This window comes from Crocodylus porosus, unplaced genomic scaffold (assembly GCF_001723895.1).
Source record: "Crocodylus porosus isolate Cpor-Errol unplaced genomic scaffold, CroPor_comp1, whole genome shotgun sequence".
Taxonomy (NCBI): domain Eukaryota; kingdom Metazoa; phylum Chordata; order Crocodylia; family Crocodylidae; genus Crocodylus; species Crocodylus porosus.
The window spans coordinates 26,957,573-26,978,944 of NW_017728907.1; the positions used below are offsets into that span (position 1 = coordinate 26,957,573).

Genomic DNA, 21,372 nt, shown 5'->3' on the forward strand with positions numbered 1-21,372 from the left:
GGCTAGATATCAGGAGGCGCTACTTCACTGTCAGGGCGGCTAGGATCTGGAACCAACTTCCAAGAGAATTGGTGCTGGCTCCTACCCTGGGGGTCTTTAAGAGAAGGCTTGATGTACACCTTGCTGAGGTCATTTGACCCTAGTACTCCTTTCCTGCCGTGGCAGGGGGTCCGACTCGATGATCTGCTCAGGTCCCTTCTGACCCTAGAAACTATGAAACTATGAAATTTTCTAAGTATTCTGTTATATTGAAAGGTAGAAAATAGAGAAATTGCCTTTCTGCCCTTTGTCTCCTGTCTTTTTCTGTTGATGTTCCAGTGAAATGTTATTTATGATTTTACAAATCTGCTTGTTCGTTTTTCAGATTAGAGTGCTTTTGATGGAACTTGAGGAAGCCAGAGGCAATCATGTGATTCGTGATGAAGAAGTGAGCTCTGCTGATATCAGTAGCTCCTCAGAAGTGATAACCCAGCATCTAGTCTCTTACAGAAATATTGAAGAACTTCAGCAGCAGAATCAACGTCTCCTGGTGGCTCTTCGGGAATTGGGGGAAGCTAGAGAAAAAGAAGAACAGGAAACAACTTCATCTAAGTAAATTTACTTTCCCTTTTCCACAGACAAAGTGATTTCAAGTTCCTGGGATGATATTGTTGCCAACATTTTGGTGGTAAAGACTTCACGTTTAGTTATGTTATGGCTCAAGAAAATAGCCACAACTTAATTTCTTGTGTTGAAGTTGAAATCTGGATGCCTGGGAGAAAATCAAATCCAATGTACTGATCTCATAAGTCAGTGGGCATACCCATGAAAGACAACTAACCTAGTGTCATAAACTTTCAAACAGATTCTTTCAATCTATCTCCTTCTGTGTGTGAAGAAATGTGAGGGAATAAGGCAAGGATAATGCCTTCCTCCATCCTGCCATTCACAAGACCTTGTCATCCACTTTAAACCTCCTCATCAGGGATAGGTTAATTGTTGGGGTTTTGGCAAGTGGTTAGAAATGATCTGAAGAAGACCCAAAGTGTCCCTTTCTGTATCCCAGGTAGTAATTCTCCCATAGCCAAGGCATGATGGGAGGATTTAGCTAACTAGTCAACTGATTATATAACTCTTTTACTCCTCAGAGATTTTGTTTCTCCTCCCAGATTTAATGCTACTTTTTTGTTCCTATTTGGCCATTTCCACCAAGGAACCTAAAATTGACGTAAAATGAAAATGGACAAGAATCCAAATAAGAGCAATAATATCTCTTGAGATCTGTTTTTTGGACTTTAAAGAGGATGACTGTCAGATCCACAAAGTCAGATTCATATTTTGCTCAAAGTTCCAATGATGAAAGTTAGTTACAAGGATAGACTTGAAGGGCTTGTGCTAGATGTGAGAGCTTCTTTTAAAATATCATATTTGCTAACTATAATACTCTAATGCTACGATGCTGCAAATAAGAAAAAACGTCCTTTTCTTTAGAATTTCTGAGCTGCAGAGTCAACTTGAGGAAGCTCTCAATGAGCTAGAGAAGTTGCGCGAAGCACGTCATCTTCAAGTGCAGCTAGTTGATTCTATTGTTCGTCAGCGTGATATGTATCGTATATTGTTGGCACAGACCACAGGAGTTGTCATTCCAGTGCAAGGTAGGCTCCTGCTAGTAACTCAAATAAGATTCCATGCTATTTCCACTCCTGTGCCCCACCCCTCCTTTCCTGCTCCCTCTGCATCAGTGCCTGTATCCCACCCCTGCACCTGCCTCTCCCATCCCCACATCAGTGCCTGTCCCTTCCTACCATTTTCCCAGTCCCTTGCTGCTTACCCTGAATCATGGCTCTGGCTCTGACCTGGGGCATGGAGCATATGCTGGCTCCACCCCATTCCTCCATGCCTATGTTAGGGCCATCCTGCCCACCCCTACTTGAATCCAAGAAGAGGGACTTCTCTCCCCCATTCAATATAGGAAGGGAGGAGACTCATCATCTTAGATTTGAATAAATATGGTACTTGCAATATTTTAGTGGTCAAAAGCTTTTGAAAATGAAGGTAGAGGACAGAGCACTTTGAGTTTTTAGTTGGTGTAGAAGGTCTGCCCTCACCTAAAAGGCAACTGAGGACATGGGCCAAGTGACTCTGACACAATCTTTCCTTTTTATACTTGGTATATATTCCTTTTTATATTTGGTTATTTTAAAATATAGCTGTTCTTATAAAGTTTCAGGTATGTTACCAGAAGAGATATCCTTTGCATCCACCCCAAAACGTTCAATAATGCCTCAGGCCATGTCAACTCCTGCTCCAGTATCAATGACTGAGTCCATAGAGGCAGCGGAAGCTAAAGCTGCACTTAAACAGGTATAGTTATCTATATTTTTCAATTTTAAAAAATATTAAAGTTGTTTCAGCTTCTCTTTGGAACCACTCTACTTGACCCTTGATGTGTTCTGTAGTTGCAGGAAATTTTTGAGAACTACAAAAAAGAAAAGGCAGAAAATGACAAATTGTTAAATGAACAGAATGAAAAACTTCAGGAACAAGTCTCAGACTTGCGATCACAGAATGCTAAGATGTCTACACAACTTGAATTTGCTTCCAAACGGTAAATTGATTTTTATTTTTCCCATAACTCGTACGTCATTTGTATGCCTTCCATTTGAGGAGGAAACAGGCTTGCTGATTGGTGTTAGGAGTACTGCATGTTTGATATGAGCTGGTAAGAGTGTATTAGTGTTAATAGTTATGAGTGGTTGCTGCATGCAGGCCAAATCAAAACAGGTTAAGTTCAATTGTACAAAAAGCAACTCCATAGGAGACAGTGCTTTACTACTAAGAAAAGGCCAATGTTGCTTAATCCAAAATAGGATTCATACGAGATTCTCCATTAAAACAAAACAAAACTCTAAGCTGGGGAAGAACTCAAATGAACTTTGGATTTTTATAATTTTAAATATAATGGGTTAAAGCCAGAGACGGATGCCTTCAAACTCTAGTCTTTGGTAGGGATGTAAATTATTATTTTAAAAAGTATCTGTTTAACCTCCTCCAATTTATATTGGTTAAACAGTTAACTGATAACACGGCAGCTCTGACCTGGTTACTACTGGAAGCTGCTCCCCGGGGCCTTTGACAGTAAGGGGGAGAAGGCGGCAAGCCCCACCAGACAGTACAGCCCAGGTGAAGTGGTTGGTGTCAGCAGCAGGCAAAGGGCTTTCCAAGGCCACAGCAGCCACTAGCTCACTGGGAGGTAGGGAGTACCTGTGAAGGAGCAGCTAATTGCTCATATGATTAGTCATTGGGCTGCCCCCTGTTTTCAGGCATGGCTGTTGTGATTCCCTCTGAACTAATCTCCACTGGTACTTTTTTAATGCTGATAAAAAATAGAAAATGAGGGGGCAACATTTTTTTTTTTTTTATGTTCAGTGGATCTTTTACTAGGCTGTCTCTGTAAATCACACCTTCAAACTGTTGTATGTAGGCATGATGTACTGACGTATGGAAGCATCTTGTAATTCAGATTGTCATTTAACTTAGAAATACAAACGTCTTTTCTATTGTTGTTTGTGAAGTTATGAGATGCTGCAGGATAATGTTGAAAGTTATCGTCGAGAAATAACATCTCTACATGAAAGAACCCAAAAGCTTACGGCAACAACTCAGAAACATGAGCAAATAATTAATACCATGACACAGGACTTAAGAGGAGCTAATGAAAAACTTGCAGTTGCAGAGGTGATTAGCACATTTTGCATGTTCTCAAACATTTAGAGTAAATAGTGTGAGAGAGAAAATGTCTCCTATACTGTCTTGAAAACTGATATAACTTGAATAGAGTATACTACCTGTTCAGCAAACCAGCTGAAATCTTAGAATCACAATAGGCTATATGTCTACGTTTCTTAATTGCATGGTGTTTGTAAAAATATTGATTATATCGTTGATGTGGGGAGAACCTCATTTACCAAGTGCCTTCTGCTGTGCATTTTCTGAGGTTTTCGATGTTAATTCAGAATCCATTTACACAGAGAAAAGGGGGATATAATTTAATATTTGTGAGCTTGCTAACCTTTTAATTCCTTTACTATTTTCTTAATTTAGTTTCTTAAACTTCTGAAATCTGAGTCAAGTTGTATTGTTTTAAGAGCTTGACCAATTCTTTATAAAGTATATGAGCTTGTTAACTTCTTTAAAAAGCAAATTAATGTCATAGAGATGAATGCAGTTTTGCCCAGTTTTACTGAATGCACACATTTATTGTCAAGTTCCTGAATTTCCATTTCTAATTCACTCTGTTAAGGTAAGAGCAGAAAACTTGAAAAAAGAGAGAGATATTTTAAAGATGTCTGAAGTTCGCCTAACTCAGCAACGAGAATCTTATTTAGCCGAACAAAGGGGACAGAATTTGCTACTAACTAATCTACGAGCTATTCAGGTATAGTGAAATGATACCCAAAAAGGATAAATGAGTAGATGCAAAAACTTAATCTGAGCCCAGTGCCCAATATGATCATTGACTCCAAGACATTTAAGCAGTAACAAACATTAGTTAGCCATCTTTCCATTCTCATTCAGGGTAATAATACTGTGTTTATCAATATGGATACAGCATCTGTGTCCTTTTCAAAATAAGGACTTTTTTTTCCTATTCTGTGACAATACACCTATTAAAGTTTAACTGACTGAAATTGTTGATCAAATCAAGCAACTTGTTCAGTTAACTCTTTCTTGATTCTGATTGCTACTGGCCCACCGATTTTATGATTCCTTCCTATGCTTAAATTGTTGAATGGTTTCCACATAAGTAAACATTCAAAGTAACATCACTGACTTTTTCTAAGTTGTGTTTGAATTTCCTTGTTTAATGACATGTCATCTTTTAAAGCTCCTGCAGCTTTATTTTTGTAGTTACTAGAAATCTTATTGAAGAAAAGATTACTCAGACAACATTTAATAGAGATTTTTTCAAAACAAGTTTTACACTAGGTTGATATGCCATGGTGTAACAATTAAAATTACGGAGCAATGTAGTTTTTTTGGGGGTGGCAGGAGTAGTACCTGAGTAATTTGTATTAAGTAATATTAATCAGTTTTCTGAATTGTTATACATTGTAGCAAATATTTTTTGCTCTTTCATTAGGCAATATTGGAGCGATCTGAGACGGAGACTAAACAAAGGCTCAGTAATCAAATAGAGAAACTAGAACGTGAGATATCCCAGTTAAAGAAAAAACTGGAAAGTGAGGTGGAACAAAGGCATGCACTTACCAAAAATCAAGATGTGAGTACTAACAGAAAGTAGTAATGACTTTTTTTTTCCTATTTCTTCTAAAGGTAAGTTAATAAAAGCTAAAGCAGTCTTTTTCCAAGATCTACATAAAAATCTATAATTTTTAAATACAAAAAGAGAGCAGTTATTTTGAGCACTTGTAATATTTCATAAATTCAAGACTGCTGCCTTTACAGGTTCATCTGCTGGATCTTAAAAGACAGCTTGAGACTGAAACAAGCCGTCACCTTAACACAAAGGAGCTTTTGAAAAATGCCCAGAAAGAGATTTCCACACTGAAACAGCAGCTCAATAATACTGAAGCCCTGCTAGCCTCCCAGTCATCACAGAGAGCTCCTGGGAAAGGTAGTAAGAAATAGTAACATAATCTAATATTTACTATGCTTAAAAGGTTCTCATAAATAAGACTAGCATGCGCTGGGTCCAGTGTTGTGTATGTGAATGCAGGTGCACGGTACTTGAAATCAGGCAACAGCTTCATGATTTCTATTGTGTTCTTCCCCTGGAATCTGACTAAGTGCAAAAATGCAAAAGAGTTATTAACAGGTCAAAACAACAAAGTGATCTCTCCTGCATACTTGAAGAAGTACTTAGATATGTACTGCATTTTAAAATGCATCATGTTAGATTTTTCTCCATTGTTAAGTTTGTTGCCTGGACTACACACCATTTATGTTATGCTGGAAAGCAGGCAAATGGTGGGTAGAGGCGGGGCAGGACAGAGGCACCTGGATGGGGTGGGCCAGGCAACAGCTCCAGCTACACCAGCTACCTGCCCCCTCACTACTTATTACAGTAGAGTCGCATCTTACACAGGTGTTAGGTTCTAAAGTCAGCGCATAAGGCAAAAATTGCGTATAGTCAAAATCACCCTTGGGCTTGCCCAGTGGTACAGTCTACTCCCTGCTCCATCCAGTGGCACAGTTCCTCCTTCCCACCCGGGGCAGCCTGCACCAAACTCCTGCCCAGCCAGCATGCACAGCTTCCCAGCAGGGCTGCTCCCGATGTAGCTGCTTGGCCCCGTGCACAGCGCTGCAGGGTGCAGCTGCAGGCAAAATCCAAACAATCGGCACTCTGGGGCATACGCATATGATGAATTTGCGCAAGTCAAATGCATGTATGATGCGACTCCACTGTACTCAAATCCAAGATAAGGGGCTTTTTCCCCCTTTTTTGGGGTGGGACAAAAGCTGCATCTTGGGTTCAGGTAAAAATCTTTTATTTCATTCCTCCCCTGCAACACCCTATAAAAGTTAATATGCATGAAGAGGTTTATATGAACTTGCTTCCTGTTCAGTTTTATACTTCTCTGCTAGCCTGTGTATCTTCAGAAATTGTAAATTGCACATAATTTCAATCTTAAAAATGTAATCCTAGTTTTATACATTAAACTGTGTTTTGGTATTGTAGGGCAGACTAGTACCAATGAGGATGTGGATGATCTTGTAAGTCAGCTAAGGCAAGCTGAGGAACAAGTTAATGATCTGAAAGAAAGATTGAAGACTACTTCTAGTAATGTGGAACAGTACAGAGCTATGGTACTTAGTCTTGAAGAATCCCTTAATAAAGAGAAACAGGTACATACTGACATGTCATTGGCCATCAAAGTTACTTTACTAAATATTGCTATACGTCTTGTTCCTGTTTTTCCTTTCTTTTGCTTGTGAGTACTGCAGCATGTATAGTGTTATGGAGAAGTGGCACAGGCTATATTACTTTGTGTATTCTAGAGTAATGAAATTTAAATTCCTTATCACTGGGTACATCTGCACTTTACTGTGGAGTAGACCAATTAGCTCAGTGATAAAGTGTCACAGTCTATATGTTCACGGGCATTAGAGGACAGTAAACTAGTTAATTCCACTGTCAGATGGTACTGTCAGGGACAGTACTATGTTGTGGTGGGGTACTTTACTGCACCAAAATGCATGTGTAGATGCTGACCATGGGCACATATATTGTGCCTGGTCGGCTCAGCTAGCTGGTGGCCTGCTCTGCCCTGGCATGTGTAGATGCTGCACCCGGGAGCAGTTGACTCCAGCTTCATCTGCTCCAGAGCTTATTGCATAGCATTAATCACACATGTGGATGTACCCAGTCTCTCACATATATGTACCTCTATCAGTCTTCATAGTCTGTGTTCTTGTATTTAATTTTTTTTGTTTTAATGACTGAATGTAAATTTGAATTAAGACTGGAGTTTGTGCTAAAGTGTGGTTCCCCCTCCCACCCTGGCCTGCATGAAAAGAAAACGCCCTCAGGAACAAGGTAAATGTATTACTGTGGGAGGATCATTGGAAATACAGGCATTGCAAACCAGTGTGAGATAACGATAAGCATACCAGATGCAATGGATTAACTATCCCTCAAGAAACAAAATCTCTGTAAGCATGGGCTAAGGACACATGCACGTTTTCTTCTATCAAGTACATTGCTACCTAAACTGCAAATATACCCTGTCCTCAAATAATTTCAGTATGTGTCTAAAACAGTAGGTTAGCACAGTTCTAATATAAAATCTTTTATCACCAGACAAGGTTATGTATTTTTCTATTAAAATTGTGGCATTGAGCTGTCTTTTACTGAGCATCCAGTTGTCTTCCCCCTCCAGTATTTTGTTGTTGCAAACACTGCATTATGGTGCAGTTGTTTGTAAAGTTGAATCTGGAGTAAACAGCCTATTATTTAGCTGGCATATGTTTTAAACGAGTTACATGAAACTGGGCTTTAATATTGGATTACTTTCAAAATATACATTTTCACCATTTATCCATGCTTCTGTTGTCATCCAATAACCATTGGATTGAAATGGGAGAATACATATCTTGATGTAAAATGGATATTATTTGAATAATATCTGTGAGGCATAACATCTACATTCTTGTGTAAGAAAATGGTTCAATTTAAGCAGCTTTTGTCATGTATTTTGATATGCACAGGTGTAATTAAGTTATTACTTTAAACTTTTGCTGTTGTGGTTTTTGATGCAGGTGACAGAAGAAGTTCGTGCAACTGTTGAAGTCCGTCTAAAGGACTCCTCTGAGTATCAGGCCCAGCTGGAAAAGAAGCTGATGGAGGCAGAGAAGGAAAAACAAGAACTTCAAGATGAGAAACGTAAAGCTGTAGAAAGCATGGAGCAACAGGTACAACACATTGGACCTTCGCTTTTCCTATAGATGTCCTTCACTTTTTCTATAGATGGTGTAAAATACATTTTTGCCAGTTGTGGTGTTTAGTGCTAATGCATTATGCCTTTTTTTTTTTTACAGGAGAGTAGGTGAATTCGAAGGACATTAAGTGGATATAATGTATTAAAACTTGTTTCTATTCTCTTGAACTTTGAGCAGTGCATAAAGAGAAGAAAATTGACATGTCAGCCAAAACCAGCTTATTCTATGGGCGTACCAAAGCGTGAGCAGTCAGGGTAGCTCCAGTTATTCTAATCACAGCATTGCCTTTTTTGCATGATAAAGACACTGTTCCATGTGCACATCTACACATGCATACATTGGGCTGTCAGGAGGAGGGAAAAGGGACTAACAGCTTGCACTGCCACTGCTGACCATGCTAAGCTCTTGCTGGTCAGCAGCACCACTGAAAGAATTGGATAAGTCTAAGGAATCATCCCCAGGATCCCTGGGTTTTCCTGGAGAAGAAATCTGGGATTGAAGGGGAAATCTTCCCATCAGTTCTCCCAACCTGTGCATGGAGCTGGAGATATCCTGCCAGGCTAGAGCAGACCCTGGGTCTCCAGAGTAGCAGCAAGGGGAGAAAGAGGAAGGGGTTCCCCCCCACCCCCACTCTTTCTTGCACAAGCTTAGGGAGCTGGGGACACTGTCTGGCCACAGTGCTGCTTGGCTCCCTCCCCCCAGTGCTCCAGTATGGCAGGGGCTTCCCTACTTATCTGCTCTGAGTTCACATAAGGGTTGGGTGGGGGTGGGGCGGGTATTTCTCCTGCTGGGTGCTGCTAGGTAGGAGAATGAATGTAGGGTTTAGAACTATGCAGGGGCAGAGGTTTCCTCCTTGTTGTATTTTCAAGACTTTTACACTAGAAATGGAACAATGCACCCTGGGATGCTGGAGGACCAGGAAATTGCTGTCACACAATGTATTCCTTTCTACACATACAAATTAAAGCTGGATAACAATCAGCTGTAAATGTACATTTTCAAGGTCTGACTTTATAGTTAGTTGGAGCTTTATAGCTGATTGTAGCTCATTAGGTGCTTCAATGATTAAAGGCCCAGGTTGAAGGGTACAATAACTTGTATCCTTCAATGTATGACATCCTAAAAAAGTAAACCATGAATAAACCAAAATCTTTCAGAGGTTTTATTCATTGGATTATAACTGCTTTAAATGCATACCTTGATTCTCTACTTCATTTAAACATGCTCAAAGCTCTTACTAGTTCACTGTGTCTTAAAATACGCTCGCAGTATTCAGTGTTGTGTACCCCTGCTCTCTTTCTTACAGCTGTCTGAACTGAAGAAGAGCCTCACTGCTGTGCAATCTGAAGTCCAGGAAGCTCTTCAGAGGGCCAGTACAGCCTTAAATAATGAACAGCAAGCCAGACGAGACTGTCAGGAACAAGTACGTTTAGACTGTTTTAGGTGCATGCAGCAAAAATGAGAATCCTGTGATGAGAGAAGATTTGCATATTTGTTTTTGACATGCAAAGAAAATAGAAAAAGTCCTTTTCTGATTTGTAATTTAATGTTTTCTTTGTGTGTGTACAAGCTGTAGTAATTATAGGGAGACCAATAGTTTTACCAGTCCTGTGAAAGATAACATTATTGTGAAGTAACTGTCTATTTTTAAAGTGGATCTTGGTCCTATTTTATTTTTTTTTTATATCTGTTTCTATTCCAAGTAACCCTTTTTTAGATAGGAGGAAACATTCCAGGTTGGCGCTAACCTGAATTGGGAGTTTAATTACTAGCTTTCCATGTCTGCCAACACTTAGACTGAATCAGTCTTTCTCTGATTTCCCCGTCCCCCCCAACTCCTTTATACATTTCCGTCTCCACATTTGACTTCCAATAGAATTGGCAGAAATACATGATGGTTCTTGTATCTTAGCAATGCAGAATTTAATAGGAGAGGACTGATGGGAAGGTATCTGAAAAGCTCTTGGTCTTCAGTCTACTGGAGTTCTACCATGATCCTTGGGTGAATAAGCAAGGTATCTTTTTTCAGAGTCCTTTCAGGGTAGGGTGTTTGCTCAGGACCACAGCAGTCTTGGTTGGTCTCTTGAGTGGCCCCCAAAGCTATCCTAGACATGACTTCTAAGGTAAGGGGAGCCCTGGCTCCTCCTCGCTCTGAGATCCTGGTCTTTCTGTCCTTTACTGTACCAGGTTCTCAGTGACCCTGACACAGGGAGCTAACATTTGATTCCGCTCCTGAGAGAGAGACTTGACCTCTTATTGAAGAAAACAAGTGCAACCTAAACTTCCAAGCAGTAAACAGGCACTGTTTCAATAAAGCATTTAATAAGGCAAAGGCTGCCTAGCCATAGATTCTCTCTTTGCCCCCTTCTTCCCAAAGGGTTAAGCCATTCCTCTGTGCCCAGTCCAGGCCACACAGGCCAGAGCACCTCCAAAGATTGCCTCACTGTTCTCTTTCCAGTCTTCCCAATCCCAAAGCTGGTTTGCTGGTCTCTCTCCAGACCCTGTCTTCAGACTGTCCCCACCAGGAGCTGACACCCTTCTTGTCCAGCCAGCCCATCTGTTTTCATGATTATTTCCATCTCTCCTGGACACCTCCTGGATGTTACCTGCACTCTGCACCTTTCTTGATGTGTCGTCAAAGCTATTCCAGTTTCTGTAAATGGATAGGTCTGCAATTCTGGTTTTGTTGTCCCTTTAACCCATTCCTTCCCCATGTACTAACTTTGTAAATCTGGCACACAACATTACAACAACATGAATACATTTAAAACAGAAGTATTAGGATAAAAATCAGACCTCCTAAGGTTTGTCACATCTCCACAGGAGCAAATCATACTTCTGCCCTTTGGAAATGTCAGTTGAAGAATAAAGCATCTTTTTTGAAGTGGCTTTGATTGTATTGTGGTTAGCTGGTTTATTGAGAGAGATCAGAGAGGACACATTTTAATATAAGAGAATTTTACCTTATTGCAATTGTGACCTTTGTACAAGCACAAAAGCTGTCAGAAATATGTGATAATTTGATAAACTTCAGGAAATAAAAATGTTGTTGCCCTTTTCCTGCAGGCAAAGATAGCTTCACAAGCTCAAAATAAATATGAGAGGGAATTAATGCTTCATGCAGCTGACGTTGAAGCGCTACAGGCTGCTAAAGAGCAAGTCTCTAAGAATGCAGCTGTAAGGCAACAATTAGAGGAAGCTGCTCAGAAAGCTGAATCTGCATTGCTGGAGTGCAAAGCTTCATGGGAAGAGCGGGAAAGAATGTTAAAGGTAGATTTTTGTTTTCTCTTTCAATTTCCAGTGGCTGTTTTGAACTGTACAGATGTTTGTGGTTTTCAAACCCGTGCACTATGGTTAAACATTCACATACTTTTTGTTGCAGGATGAAGTGTCAAAACTTGTCTCTCGCAGTGAAGACTTAGAAAAACAAAATAGATTATTACATGAACAACTGGAGACTCTGAGTGATAAGATGGTGACATCAGTGAAGGAAGCAAACCCAAGTGCATTGAATGTTTCTCTCAATGAAGAAGGCAAATCACAGGAACAAATCATGGAAATTCTTAGGTAACTTTGATCCTAGACTATTTCCCTTAGTTTTTGTAAATAAATTCAGTTACCAAACTGATTAGTTGGTTTTCATGTCAAGTCTTGGGACTATAAAAGAGAAAAATTTGGATTAATTTTTATTAACCACTTTTTAGGTGAGTGAAAGGTGCTTGCCCTGATTCAGTAAAAGGCAGGCAGGGTTGCAACTTCTTACTGCTTTTCAGTATAATATGGAAAAGAGAGAGAACAGGATTTGGTATCTCTGGTAAACACTGAAGGAAAGATGTTTTCATATAGCGAGACCTTTTCCTAGACTAGGCTTAGGGTTCTTGTGTCCTTTATTTATTGGTAGATATTAGGAGTTCCTTTTGGATCTTTTTAATCAGTTTCCATATCTTTTGTCTTTTTAAAGCACTGAGACATCAGCTGCTTCATTTGAGAATTGCATTATCCTCCACTCTTCAGTTCATTGCACCTCTTTTCTTACTGCAGATTTATACGCCGGGAGAAGGAGATTGCTGAAACTAGGTTTGAGGTGGCCCAGGTGGAAAGCTTGCGTTACCGTCAGAGGGTGGAACACCTGGAAAAGGAGCTTCAAGAACTGCAAGACAGTCTGAATGCTGAGAGAGAGAAGGTGCAGGTGTGTACATAACCTGTCCATTACTGGCTAAAGTATCTTCTTCTGTACTCCAGTCTTTCTACCACGTGTCTGAAAGCAAATAATTTTAGAAAAATTCAGTTTGAGGCTTAAATTTAGCCCATCTTGCTGGCCTTATTTTTATAACCCCATGAACTTGTTCTCAGAAGCAATAGAGCAATTGTAGAGAATAGATCAGTGTTTCTCAAGCTTTTTACACTTGGGACGTGTAGTAAATTCAGGGCATCCCTTGGAAAATGCTAGCTCATTCCCCCTTGTTTTTCAACTTCAGAAAAATAATAGAACACTTCTATTACAAAAAACTCAGACCACAACAGGTCAGAATATTTTAACAGTGTGGGTTCTTATTTGAAATCTCTGGGTTTATCTTGTGAATCATCATATTTACACACCTGACAGTGTTAGCAATGTGTGGCACCCTGCGGGACCCTTGAAAAGACGTCAAGGCACCCCAAGGTACTACAGTGTAATAGATTTAAGAAAAGTAGAATATAAGTGCTTAGATGTATATACTGAGAAACTTTTGTAAAGTCCAGTACTTCTGTAAATATTCTGATTTGATTCCCCCCCCCCCCCCCCCTCCCCCCCCCCCCCCCCCCCCCCCCCCCCCCCCGTCCTTATTTGCTTTTGTTCAGTAAATTAAAGAATGCAAGGATAGTTTTCTGTTGTGGTCTAATGCCAGTTAAAATTGTGTACATGTGTACAAATGCTTAAAGTTAAACCATAGAGTAACAGAAAAGAGGGCTGGAAGAGACTTCAGGAGATACTTTAATCCAGTCCTCTCTGATCGAGGCAGGATCATCCCTATTCGAACTATCCATGCAAGTCCTTATTTAATTTATTCTTCAAACTCCACAGTCAACACTTTCACACAACACCAAGGGTATGTTGTTGTAGCCTGTAATAGATAAAGCAGGGAAGCAAGGGCTAGCCGTGTCTTGCCACTATAAGAGTTGTTCAAATACACTTGAGAGAGCCAAAGGAAGATGGCCATGCCCTCCTGCTACAGAGGAAGGGTTTAAATGATTTTTTTTCCGACCTAACAGGTAACTGCAAGGACAATAGCTCAGCATGAGGAACTAATGAAAAAGACTGAAACCATGAATGTTTTAATAGAAACAAACAAAATGCTGCGGGAAGAGAAGGAGAGGCTTGAACAAGAATTACAACAAATGCAAGCAAAGGTTGGTGCTGAGATTTATTATGAAGGTTTCAGACATTCATGTGTGTCACATGAAAACAAATGAAATTAGTGTCTTGCTTAATTGGATATAACAGATTGCTAATTATCAGGGATCTGGGTTTTCTTTCACTGTGGAAAAACATGGATTTTGTCGTTTAATGGGGAAAAACACAGGAAACTGTGGGTTTCCCCTTGCAGACTGGTGGAGTTCCAGTCTTCAAGGGGCTGTTTGGGACTGGGGGGAGCAGGGGAGAGCAGTTGGAGGCAGGGGGTGCTATGTGAATATGCACATGCATGTAGGAGCCTGAGCAGCTCCTGCAGCTCTCTCCAGGTATATCTATGGGGGCAGGGGAGGGGGCAGTGTGGCAGGGGGATGTGCCCCCCCCAAACTTTTTTGCTCATAGCAGGGTGCAGGGCTGCAGCTGGGCAAGAACAGCTCTGGGCAAGAGCTGCCTCCACGGCCCAGTGGGAGGGACCTGGCGCAGCGGGAGACCCCCCCCCCCGCTACTGCCGCCAAGGTGAGGTACACTGCAGAGGCACGGAGCTGTGCCCCCACTGCTGCCAGGCGGGCAGCTGGTTGCCTCAGCTTGGTGGCCATGATGGCGCAGCATTCCATCCTGTGCTGGGTCCTGTTGGCTGGGCCAAAGTTCCTAGCCCAGCTGCAGCCCTGCTGTGGAAGCAGAAATCTGGGGGAGGAGGGTGGGGGTATGCGCCCCTTCCCTCTCCACTATGTCACCTGTGCCCACACCAGCCTTCCTCCCCATATCCACCCTATTCCCCACACTCACCGCTTTTGTCACATGCTCAGGGGCAGCGGGGCAAGAGCGAGGGGTATCAGCAGGGCAGGGGAAGGGTGGGGGGGCTGTGGATGGGTGTTTAGGGGCACCAGCAGGGCCAGGGGGCTGTGGGTTGAGAGTGAGGGGTGCTGGCAGGGCCCAGAAAGCTGTGGGTTGCAAGTGAGAAGCAACAGCAGGGGCAGGGCACCAGCATATTGGGGCTGCTCAATGCCACAAAGCAGCGCAGGGGCAGCTGCAGGTAGACCCATGTCCTGGTGAGCAAAGGGACAAGGGGAGCTCTGATTTTTTTATGATTAGAAAAAAAATAAACAAAATCAAATGCCACAGCCTGTAGGTTATTCACAGTTATTTTATTATAGTGATTGAGGCACTGTTAGGCTTCCAAATTGCTTTAAAACTGTAAAGATATCACTCAGCTGATACCTGTATATATAATGGCATTTCACTAGTCATGGAAAAACACAGATCTTGGGAGATTTAATCAGAGGAGTTGAGATTTTTAAACAGAGAAAACCAGGATCCCCACTAATTACAGTAACTGGTGGGTTGTTTTTTTCCTCTCATTTCATGCACAAATGAAAAAATATTCAGTGCAATATGTTCCAGGATAGACCCATTTGCCACAATGAAAGATTTAAACTATTTAATTCTTGGTTCCTATTGAATCCTTGATAAGGAATGAAAGTTAACACGGGGATAGTGTTAATCTACAGGCCATAATGTAATCTAACATTGGAGGGAGATGCTATATTTCTCTCTTCTCACAATAGTCATGTTCCAGGTAGACCTAGGAGTCTGCTCTCTGTAGCTTTTTACTCCCCCTCCTCAAGAAAGGAATGGGAATTTCAGTTTACAAAGACTTCTACGAGGTCTGTGAACAAAAAATTAGATTACATCATCTGTCTAAGCTTTTATTTACACTGAACTTGGCCGCAGAGCAGCCTTTAAAAGCCCTGGAAGGGTTTAAATTGATTGTCACCTGCGCTTGTGAGTTCACCAGTACTTGCAGCTGGTCAGTAAGGGCATTTATACACATGGTCCAGGAAGCGGGAGTGGGGCGTTTAATTAGAAAGCTGCTCTAAGTATAATGCCCCGAACGGCAAGTGCATCAGCGTCCCCGATCAATTGAGTCTGCTCTGATGCTCAGAGCAGCCTTGATGCATGTGTATAGGCATCTGCAACACAACTCAAAGAGAAGGGATCCATTAATTTTCACCTCTCTATCTCCCTACTGATAAAAAAAAAAAACAAAAAACAATGACTCATCTCCTATCCACAACATGATGACACCAGAATGGAGGTGTATGTTGATATCGGTTTTGTTTTTTTTTTTTTGTTTTTTTTTTTTCTCTTCCCTCCAGGTACGTAAACTAGAAGCAGATATCTTGCCTTTACAAGAATCTAATGCTGAGCTGAGTGAGAAAAGTGGAATGCTGCAGGCAGAGAAGAAACTACTGGAAGAAGATGTTAAACGTTGGAAAGCCAGGACCCAGGTGAGTAGTTCATCTTTCCAAAACAGATATTTCCAAGAAAGAATGTTAGTACTAATCAATTGTTCTAGCGCATGAAATGGGCTGGAACAATTAATTGTATTTGTTTTATGACACTTCTGTTTATAAGCCTTGAATTTATAGCATAAAGTGTCCTATCCCTAATTTAGGATGCTGTCTAAACTAAATTGAATACAATGGAAAAGCAACACTTGTTTAACAGCTTGTTAAAATTCTATAGGGCAGAATGTTTTCTTATTGCAAAAATGAACTCATTCAGTTTATACATCTTACAGCATTTACTGAGCCAACAAAAAGACACTGATGTTGAAGAATATCGGAAGCTACTTTCAGAGAAGGAGGCAAATACCAAACGCATACAGCAGATGAGTGAAGAAACAGGAAGGCTTAAAGCAGAAATAGCAAGGTATAGTATATAAAATCATTGAAAAACTTTTTTGGGAGTGGGGGCGGCTCCTAGAAGTGTTTCATTGCATAATGTATATGACAGTATCTGGAAATGGAATTCCTAGCTCATTTTGTACAAATATTATATTTTCAGTATTTGTCCAGCAATTTAACCAATTTTATTATTTATTTTCTTTGGGAACAAATTTCAGTCCAAATATTAACCAAATGACTCCAAATACAACATTTTAAAATATAAAAAGCAAAGAAAAATATAATATTTTAGCAAGCCATGTGCATTTGATTTTGTGAATTATGATACTGCATAGCACAGCAATATCAGACTGTATTCCTTCTAAAAAAAAAAAAAAAAAAAAAAAATCTCAAATATGTTAACATGCACTCTTCCTCCAATTTTGGTATTTTAGAGCTAATGCATCCCTGACCACAAGCCAGAATCTCGTTCAGACTCTCAGGGATGAGCTAACTAAAATAAGAACCGAGAAAGATAATCTTCAGAAAGAGCTAGACGTGAAAGTGGCTGACATACAAGAAAAAGTCAAGACTATAACACAGGTTAAGAAAATTGGGCGCAGATACAAGACTCAGTATGAAGAGCTGAAAGCAAAGCATGACAAGGTAAATGTAAATTCTGATGGTGAAGTTCAGCCAGTTCAAATAGACTTTTAAAATGAACCCAACTATATAATACTGGTTATAATTTCTAGTGGTGCCACAGATGCATCGGTCCGATATTGGATCAGTACCAATATAAAGAAAATTGTCTCTATTGGATATCAGCCTGTTTGGGCTAATAATTTAGCCGATAGATGCCCGTGCTGCAGCCACCCCAAATGTCTCTGCAACTGTGCTCCCAGCCCTGCACCACCACCCGGCACAGCCCTGGCTTTTCCCAGCAGGTAGAGGCGGGGCATTGAGCTGGGGCTGCACAGGGCTGGGAGCAGAGCTGCAGAGACATTTAGGGTGGCTACAGCATCCTCCCAGTGCTGCTGGAGCCCACTCTGAGCCAAGCGCCTGGCAAGAAAAGCCCCGCGCAGCTCTGGCTCTGACTCCACCCTGCAGCTGCATCCTACCCTGCTCCACGCAGATCTGGTCCCCACTGCCTCTGTCCCACATCCCCCCGCATTCCCCGCCCTGGCTGTGCAGTGCCTACCTCTGACCCCTCCTCACTGGGCTTTGATCTGCCCTCCATGCCCCTTATCCCCTTTTATCACGCTGGACTTACCACCTGATGGTAGCTGTATCGGATCAGTATCTGCAGATATGTCTCTTTAAATATAGGCTGTCGGTGCACCCTTAATCATGTCATGTGATCCTTTAACAACAAAACAAAAAGAAAAACCTAGTGATGTTTGACATTCACTTGCTTTCAAAATAATAATGGAAGGTTATAATGTATTCTAGCTTACGTTATTATACAACTTGTTCTTTTACAGAGCCATCATAATGTGTATATTTTGTGTTTTGCCTAAAACTTTATTGATAATCAATGCGCACATGACAGTATTTTATTTATATATATGCATTACTGCATATATAATACTGCCTTTCTGCATTCTGCTTCTTTCCAAAGCAAAAGCCTTCACCCAGTATCACTTTGAAATGTTTCAGGTGGTTGCTGAGACATCGGCTCAGTTGTCTGCAGAACAACAACAAGAACAGCAGGCCTCTGTTCAGGAAGTACAGGAGTTGAAAGAATCTCTTAGCCAGGCTGATGTGAAGACAAAATCCTTGGAAAGTCAGATAGAATGTTTACAAAAGGTAAGAATAGACTTATTTTATCGTCTACAATACATACTTTTTCAAAGCAGTGCGTCATACTGGAGATTATAAATGGGCATCTATAAATGTATATAAATACCTGCCCCATACACTTTTCACAAATGGAGAACAAATAAAATGACTTGCATGTGATTTGGCTCATTGGAAAAGATTAGGACTCAAATTCTTTGTTTCTAACCCGGTGCTCAGTCTATATGATGCTATTCCCCTGAAATCTTTGTAAATAGGGATGAAAAAAGTTCAGTGTAAAAGCATAGCAGGCAAGGCTGGAGTGCAGTGTCTCGGGGAGTGTCCGTGGGGGTTACATTAACGCAGTACGTCGGTATTGTTGCATCAAGGTTCACTGGACTTTTTTATTTTGCCATAACACTGTCATCACACACATTCTATAGTGCCTTTTTATAGCAGTGGTTCTCAACCATTTTTTGTACCAGAACCTATTTGTAAACATCAATGGCCAGTCCCAACCCAGTGCCCCTCACTCCTGACCTGCTGTCCCCTACCCTCAGGCCTCAGCCCCACACAGTGTGGGGCAGGGGGTGGGTGTGTAGGGCATGGGAGCCCCAACCATCCCCTTGTGGGCTGGAACTCTGACAGCCTGCAAGGGAAAAGCCATGGTTTTCTCCTTTTAAAGGATAATCCATTTTTAACATCTGTTGATCCATTTTCAAAGTTTGTTCGCAACCCTTTCATATAGTCTTGGGACCCACTTTTGGGTTGTGGCCTGTGGGATGAGAAACACTGCCTTTTATAGCTATACTACATCACTTTTCTGTAGACTATAGCAGAGAAGGAAAGTGAAGCCAGGAGTCTACAGGAACAGATTTCTCAAGTACAGCTGGAACTTACTCGTCTTCATCAAGATCTGCAAGAGAGAACTACTCAGGAAGAACAGCTCAAGCAACAGATAACTGAGAAGGAGGAGAAGACTAAGAAGACTCTGCTGGCTGCCAAGCAGAAAATAGCACAGTTGGCTGGTAAACAATCTTTCTCTTTATCTTGAAGTTTTTTGTTCTGTTTTCATATTAAAAATTGACCTTGTGGACATGCACCCTGGGCTGAAATTTATTAAACAGAAACTCCAAATGAAAACTAGCATTGGTCCATTTTCGTAAATTTTACCCAGAAGGATTATGTAAACTGAATTCTAAAATTGAATGTAGCTATTTCTTGAGGAGATATTTCAATTATATAGTTTGGTAAGCATTATTGAAAACTATAGAAAGATCATGTGGTCAGTAATCTTGCGATTTTCTTGGATGACTTGAGTGGTAGTGCCAGCCAGCTCAATATCAGGCATTTATTTCACACAGTACACTAGTACAAAGGAAATACCTTTTAGCAATTTTATTATTAACGGAAGCGGGTAGGAATGACCAGTGCTAGTATCTGCTTCTTGTTACAGTAAGAATCAAAGGATTGGATATTTTATTTTAAAATATATCATTCTAAGATACCACAAATAATTAATTTTCTCTTTTAAAATGTGTTGAGAGATTTAGGACTCTTCAGAGTATTACATTTAAAGCAAATTGTCCTTAAGTGCACAAAAAAGTGTAAGCTATTTTACTGTGAAGATGTTGAGTTCCTTGTTGCTCAATTAGGTACAAAAGAACAGCTAACAAAAGAAAATGATGAGTGGAAACAAAAGAACATTGCATTAGAAGAGCAGAAGACCGAACTGGAGGTGCGGATGAGTGCTCTCAAATCACAGTATGAAGGTCGTATATGTCGGCTGGAGAGAGAGCTAAGAGAGCAACAAGAGAGACACCATGAACAGAGAGATGAACCACCGGAGTCCACTAATAAGGTACAAGATATGTGAAGCTTTTGTTAGCTATATTATGTATAGTGTACATACATTACACTCACCACCCCAATACCAAAAAGTCACGGAAAGAAGGAGAACAGCTTTTCAAAGCATTTAGAAATTAATTTAGAAAATGAGTTCCAATGGGATTCAAGCTTCCTGACTAGGATTTACTGCAAGAGTTTTTCACACATTGCTTCTCTTGTGTTCCTGTCTGCAGAAAATGTGTCGAATATGGCACTTGAGAGTTTGGTCCTGCTGAAGTGTATTCTTTCTTCCACTAGAACAGAATTAATATATATCATTTTGGGCTTTCTAATTTATCTCACAATACTTAGGAGCAAGCATGAAGCTTGGTATTCTGGAAAGTCTGCATGTGGAGGAATTGAAGGTTTGGGAGAATTGCCTGCTGAAGTGGTCCTCCAAAATTGCAATTTTTAAATTGTTTTAGAAAGCCTCTTAGCTTACACTTTGGCTGAGAAAACATGCAACTCAAAGGAATGTTTCTTTTTTTGATAGGTTTCAGAACAGCAGCGGCAGATCACACTCAAATCTACACCAGCTTCAGGTGAAAGAGGAATGTGAGTTGCAGGGGTTTTTTGTCCAGTTGCTGTGTCTGTCCTTTTTAGTTGTGAACTCCAAAAATGAAAAAGACGTTTTGATAGAATTTTGTTCAACAGCTCTAGGAAGTTACTAACTGGTTTAAGGCACCTTAATGCTAATGCTGACACATGGACTGCTTCTGAAGCAAATTTTAATCAGTTAAATAATTTACTGCTAAAGCGTAATATTTAACCTTAAAGCCATACAGAGAACTAGAACTATCCTGTTTTAAAGAATTAAAAGCAGTTTGGGACACTTAACCAGCCTCTAAAGTGTTCCACAGTGTAGGGCTTCAAGGTATTTCTGACCTTTTTTTTTGTTGTTGCTAAGTAAAATCAAACTGTTCTGAAAGGGAACTTGAATGAATAAATGGAAAATAACAGAAGATAAAGTGATGTCAAATAAAAGAAGTAAACATGCTTTAAAATGGAGAATAGTTTTTGTTGTTTTTTTTTTGGTTTTCTTCTTTTTGTGTCACCTTTTTTAGTATCTTTTTTGAATTGATGATCTCCCTTTAAAGTAAGGCCTCTAACCTTGAGGTATGACTAAAAATCATTCCAGCCCCTGTGTAAAAGACCTCCCTGTTTGAGCATGTTAGCTGAATGCCGCACAGTTAATGATGCTTCTTT

At 40.5% G+C, this 21,372-nt stretch overlaps 1 protein-coding gene across 3 annotated transcripts in view; it reads left to right on the forward strand.

Moving 5' to 3' along the window:
- Window positions 1-21,372, forward strand: part of TPR (translocated promoter region, nuclear basket protein) — a 56,663-nt gene that overhangs the window by 13,233 nt on the left and 22,058 nt on the right. For all 3 annotated transcript variants that reach the window (XM_019531002.1, XM_019531000.1, XM_019531001.1), the window contains exons 14-35: window positions 365-591; window positions 1,471-1,634; window positions 2,204-2,343; window positions 2,439-2,587; window positions 3,555-3,717; window positions 4,283-4,417; window positions 5,123-5,263; window positions 5,449-5,617; window positions 6,683-6,849; window positions 8,263-8,415; window positions 9,749-9,865; window positions 11,509-11,712; window positions 11,825-12,009; window positions 12,484-12,631; window positions 13,696-13,833; window positions 15,991-16,122; window positions 16,416-16,546; window positions 16,956-17,166; window positions 18,160-18,309; window positions 19,109-19,307; window positions 19,935-20,140; window positions 20,660-20,721. In XM_019531002.1, the coding sequence (XP_019386547.1) occupies window positions 365-591; window positions 1,471-1,634; window positions 2,204-2,343; window positions 2,439-2,587; window positions 3,555-3,717; window positions 4,283-4,417; window positions 5,123-5,263; window positions 5,449-5,617; window positions 6,683-6,849; window positions 8,263-8,415; window positions 9,749-9,865; window positions 11,509-11,712; window positions 11,825-12,009; window positions 12,484-12,631; window positions 13,696-13,833; window positions 15,991-16,122; window positions 16,416-16,546; window positions 16,956-17,166; window positions 18,160-18,309; window positions 19,109-19,307; window positions 19,935-20,140; window positions 20,660-20,721 (3,491 nt within the window). The remainder of the gene's footprint in view (window positions 1-364; window positions 592-1,470; window positions 1,635-2,203; window positions 2,344-2,438; window positions 2,588-3,554; window positions 3,718-4,282; window positions 4,418-5,122; window positions 5,264-5,448; window positions 5,618-6,682; window positions 6,850-8,262; window positions 8,416-9,748; window positions 9,866-11,508; window positions 11,713-11,824; window positions 12,010-12,483; window positions 12,632-13,695; window positions 13,834-15,990; window positions 16,123-16,415; window positions 16,547-16,955; window positions 17,167-18,159; window positions 18,310-19,108; window positions 19,308-19,934; window positions 20,141-20,659; window positions 20,722-21,372) is intronic.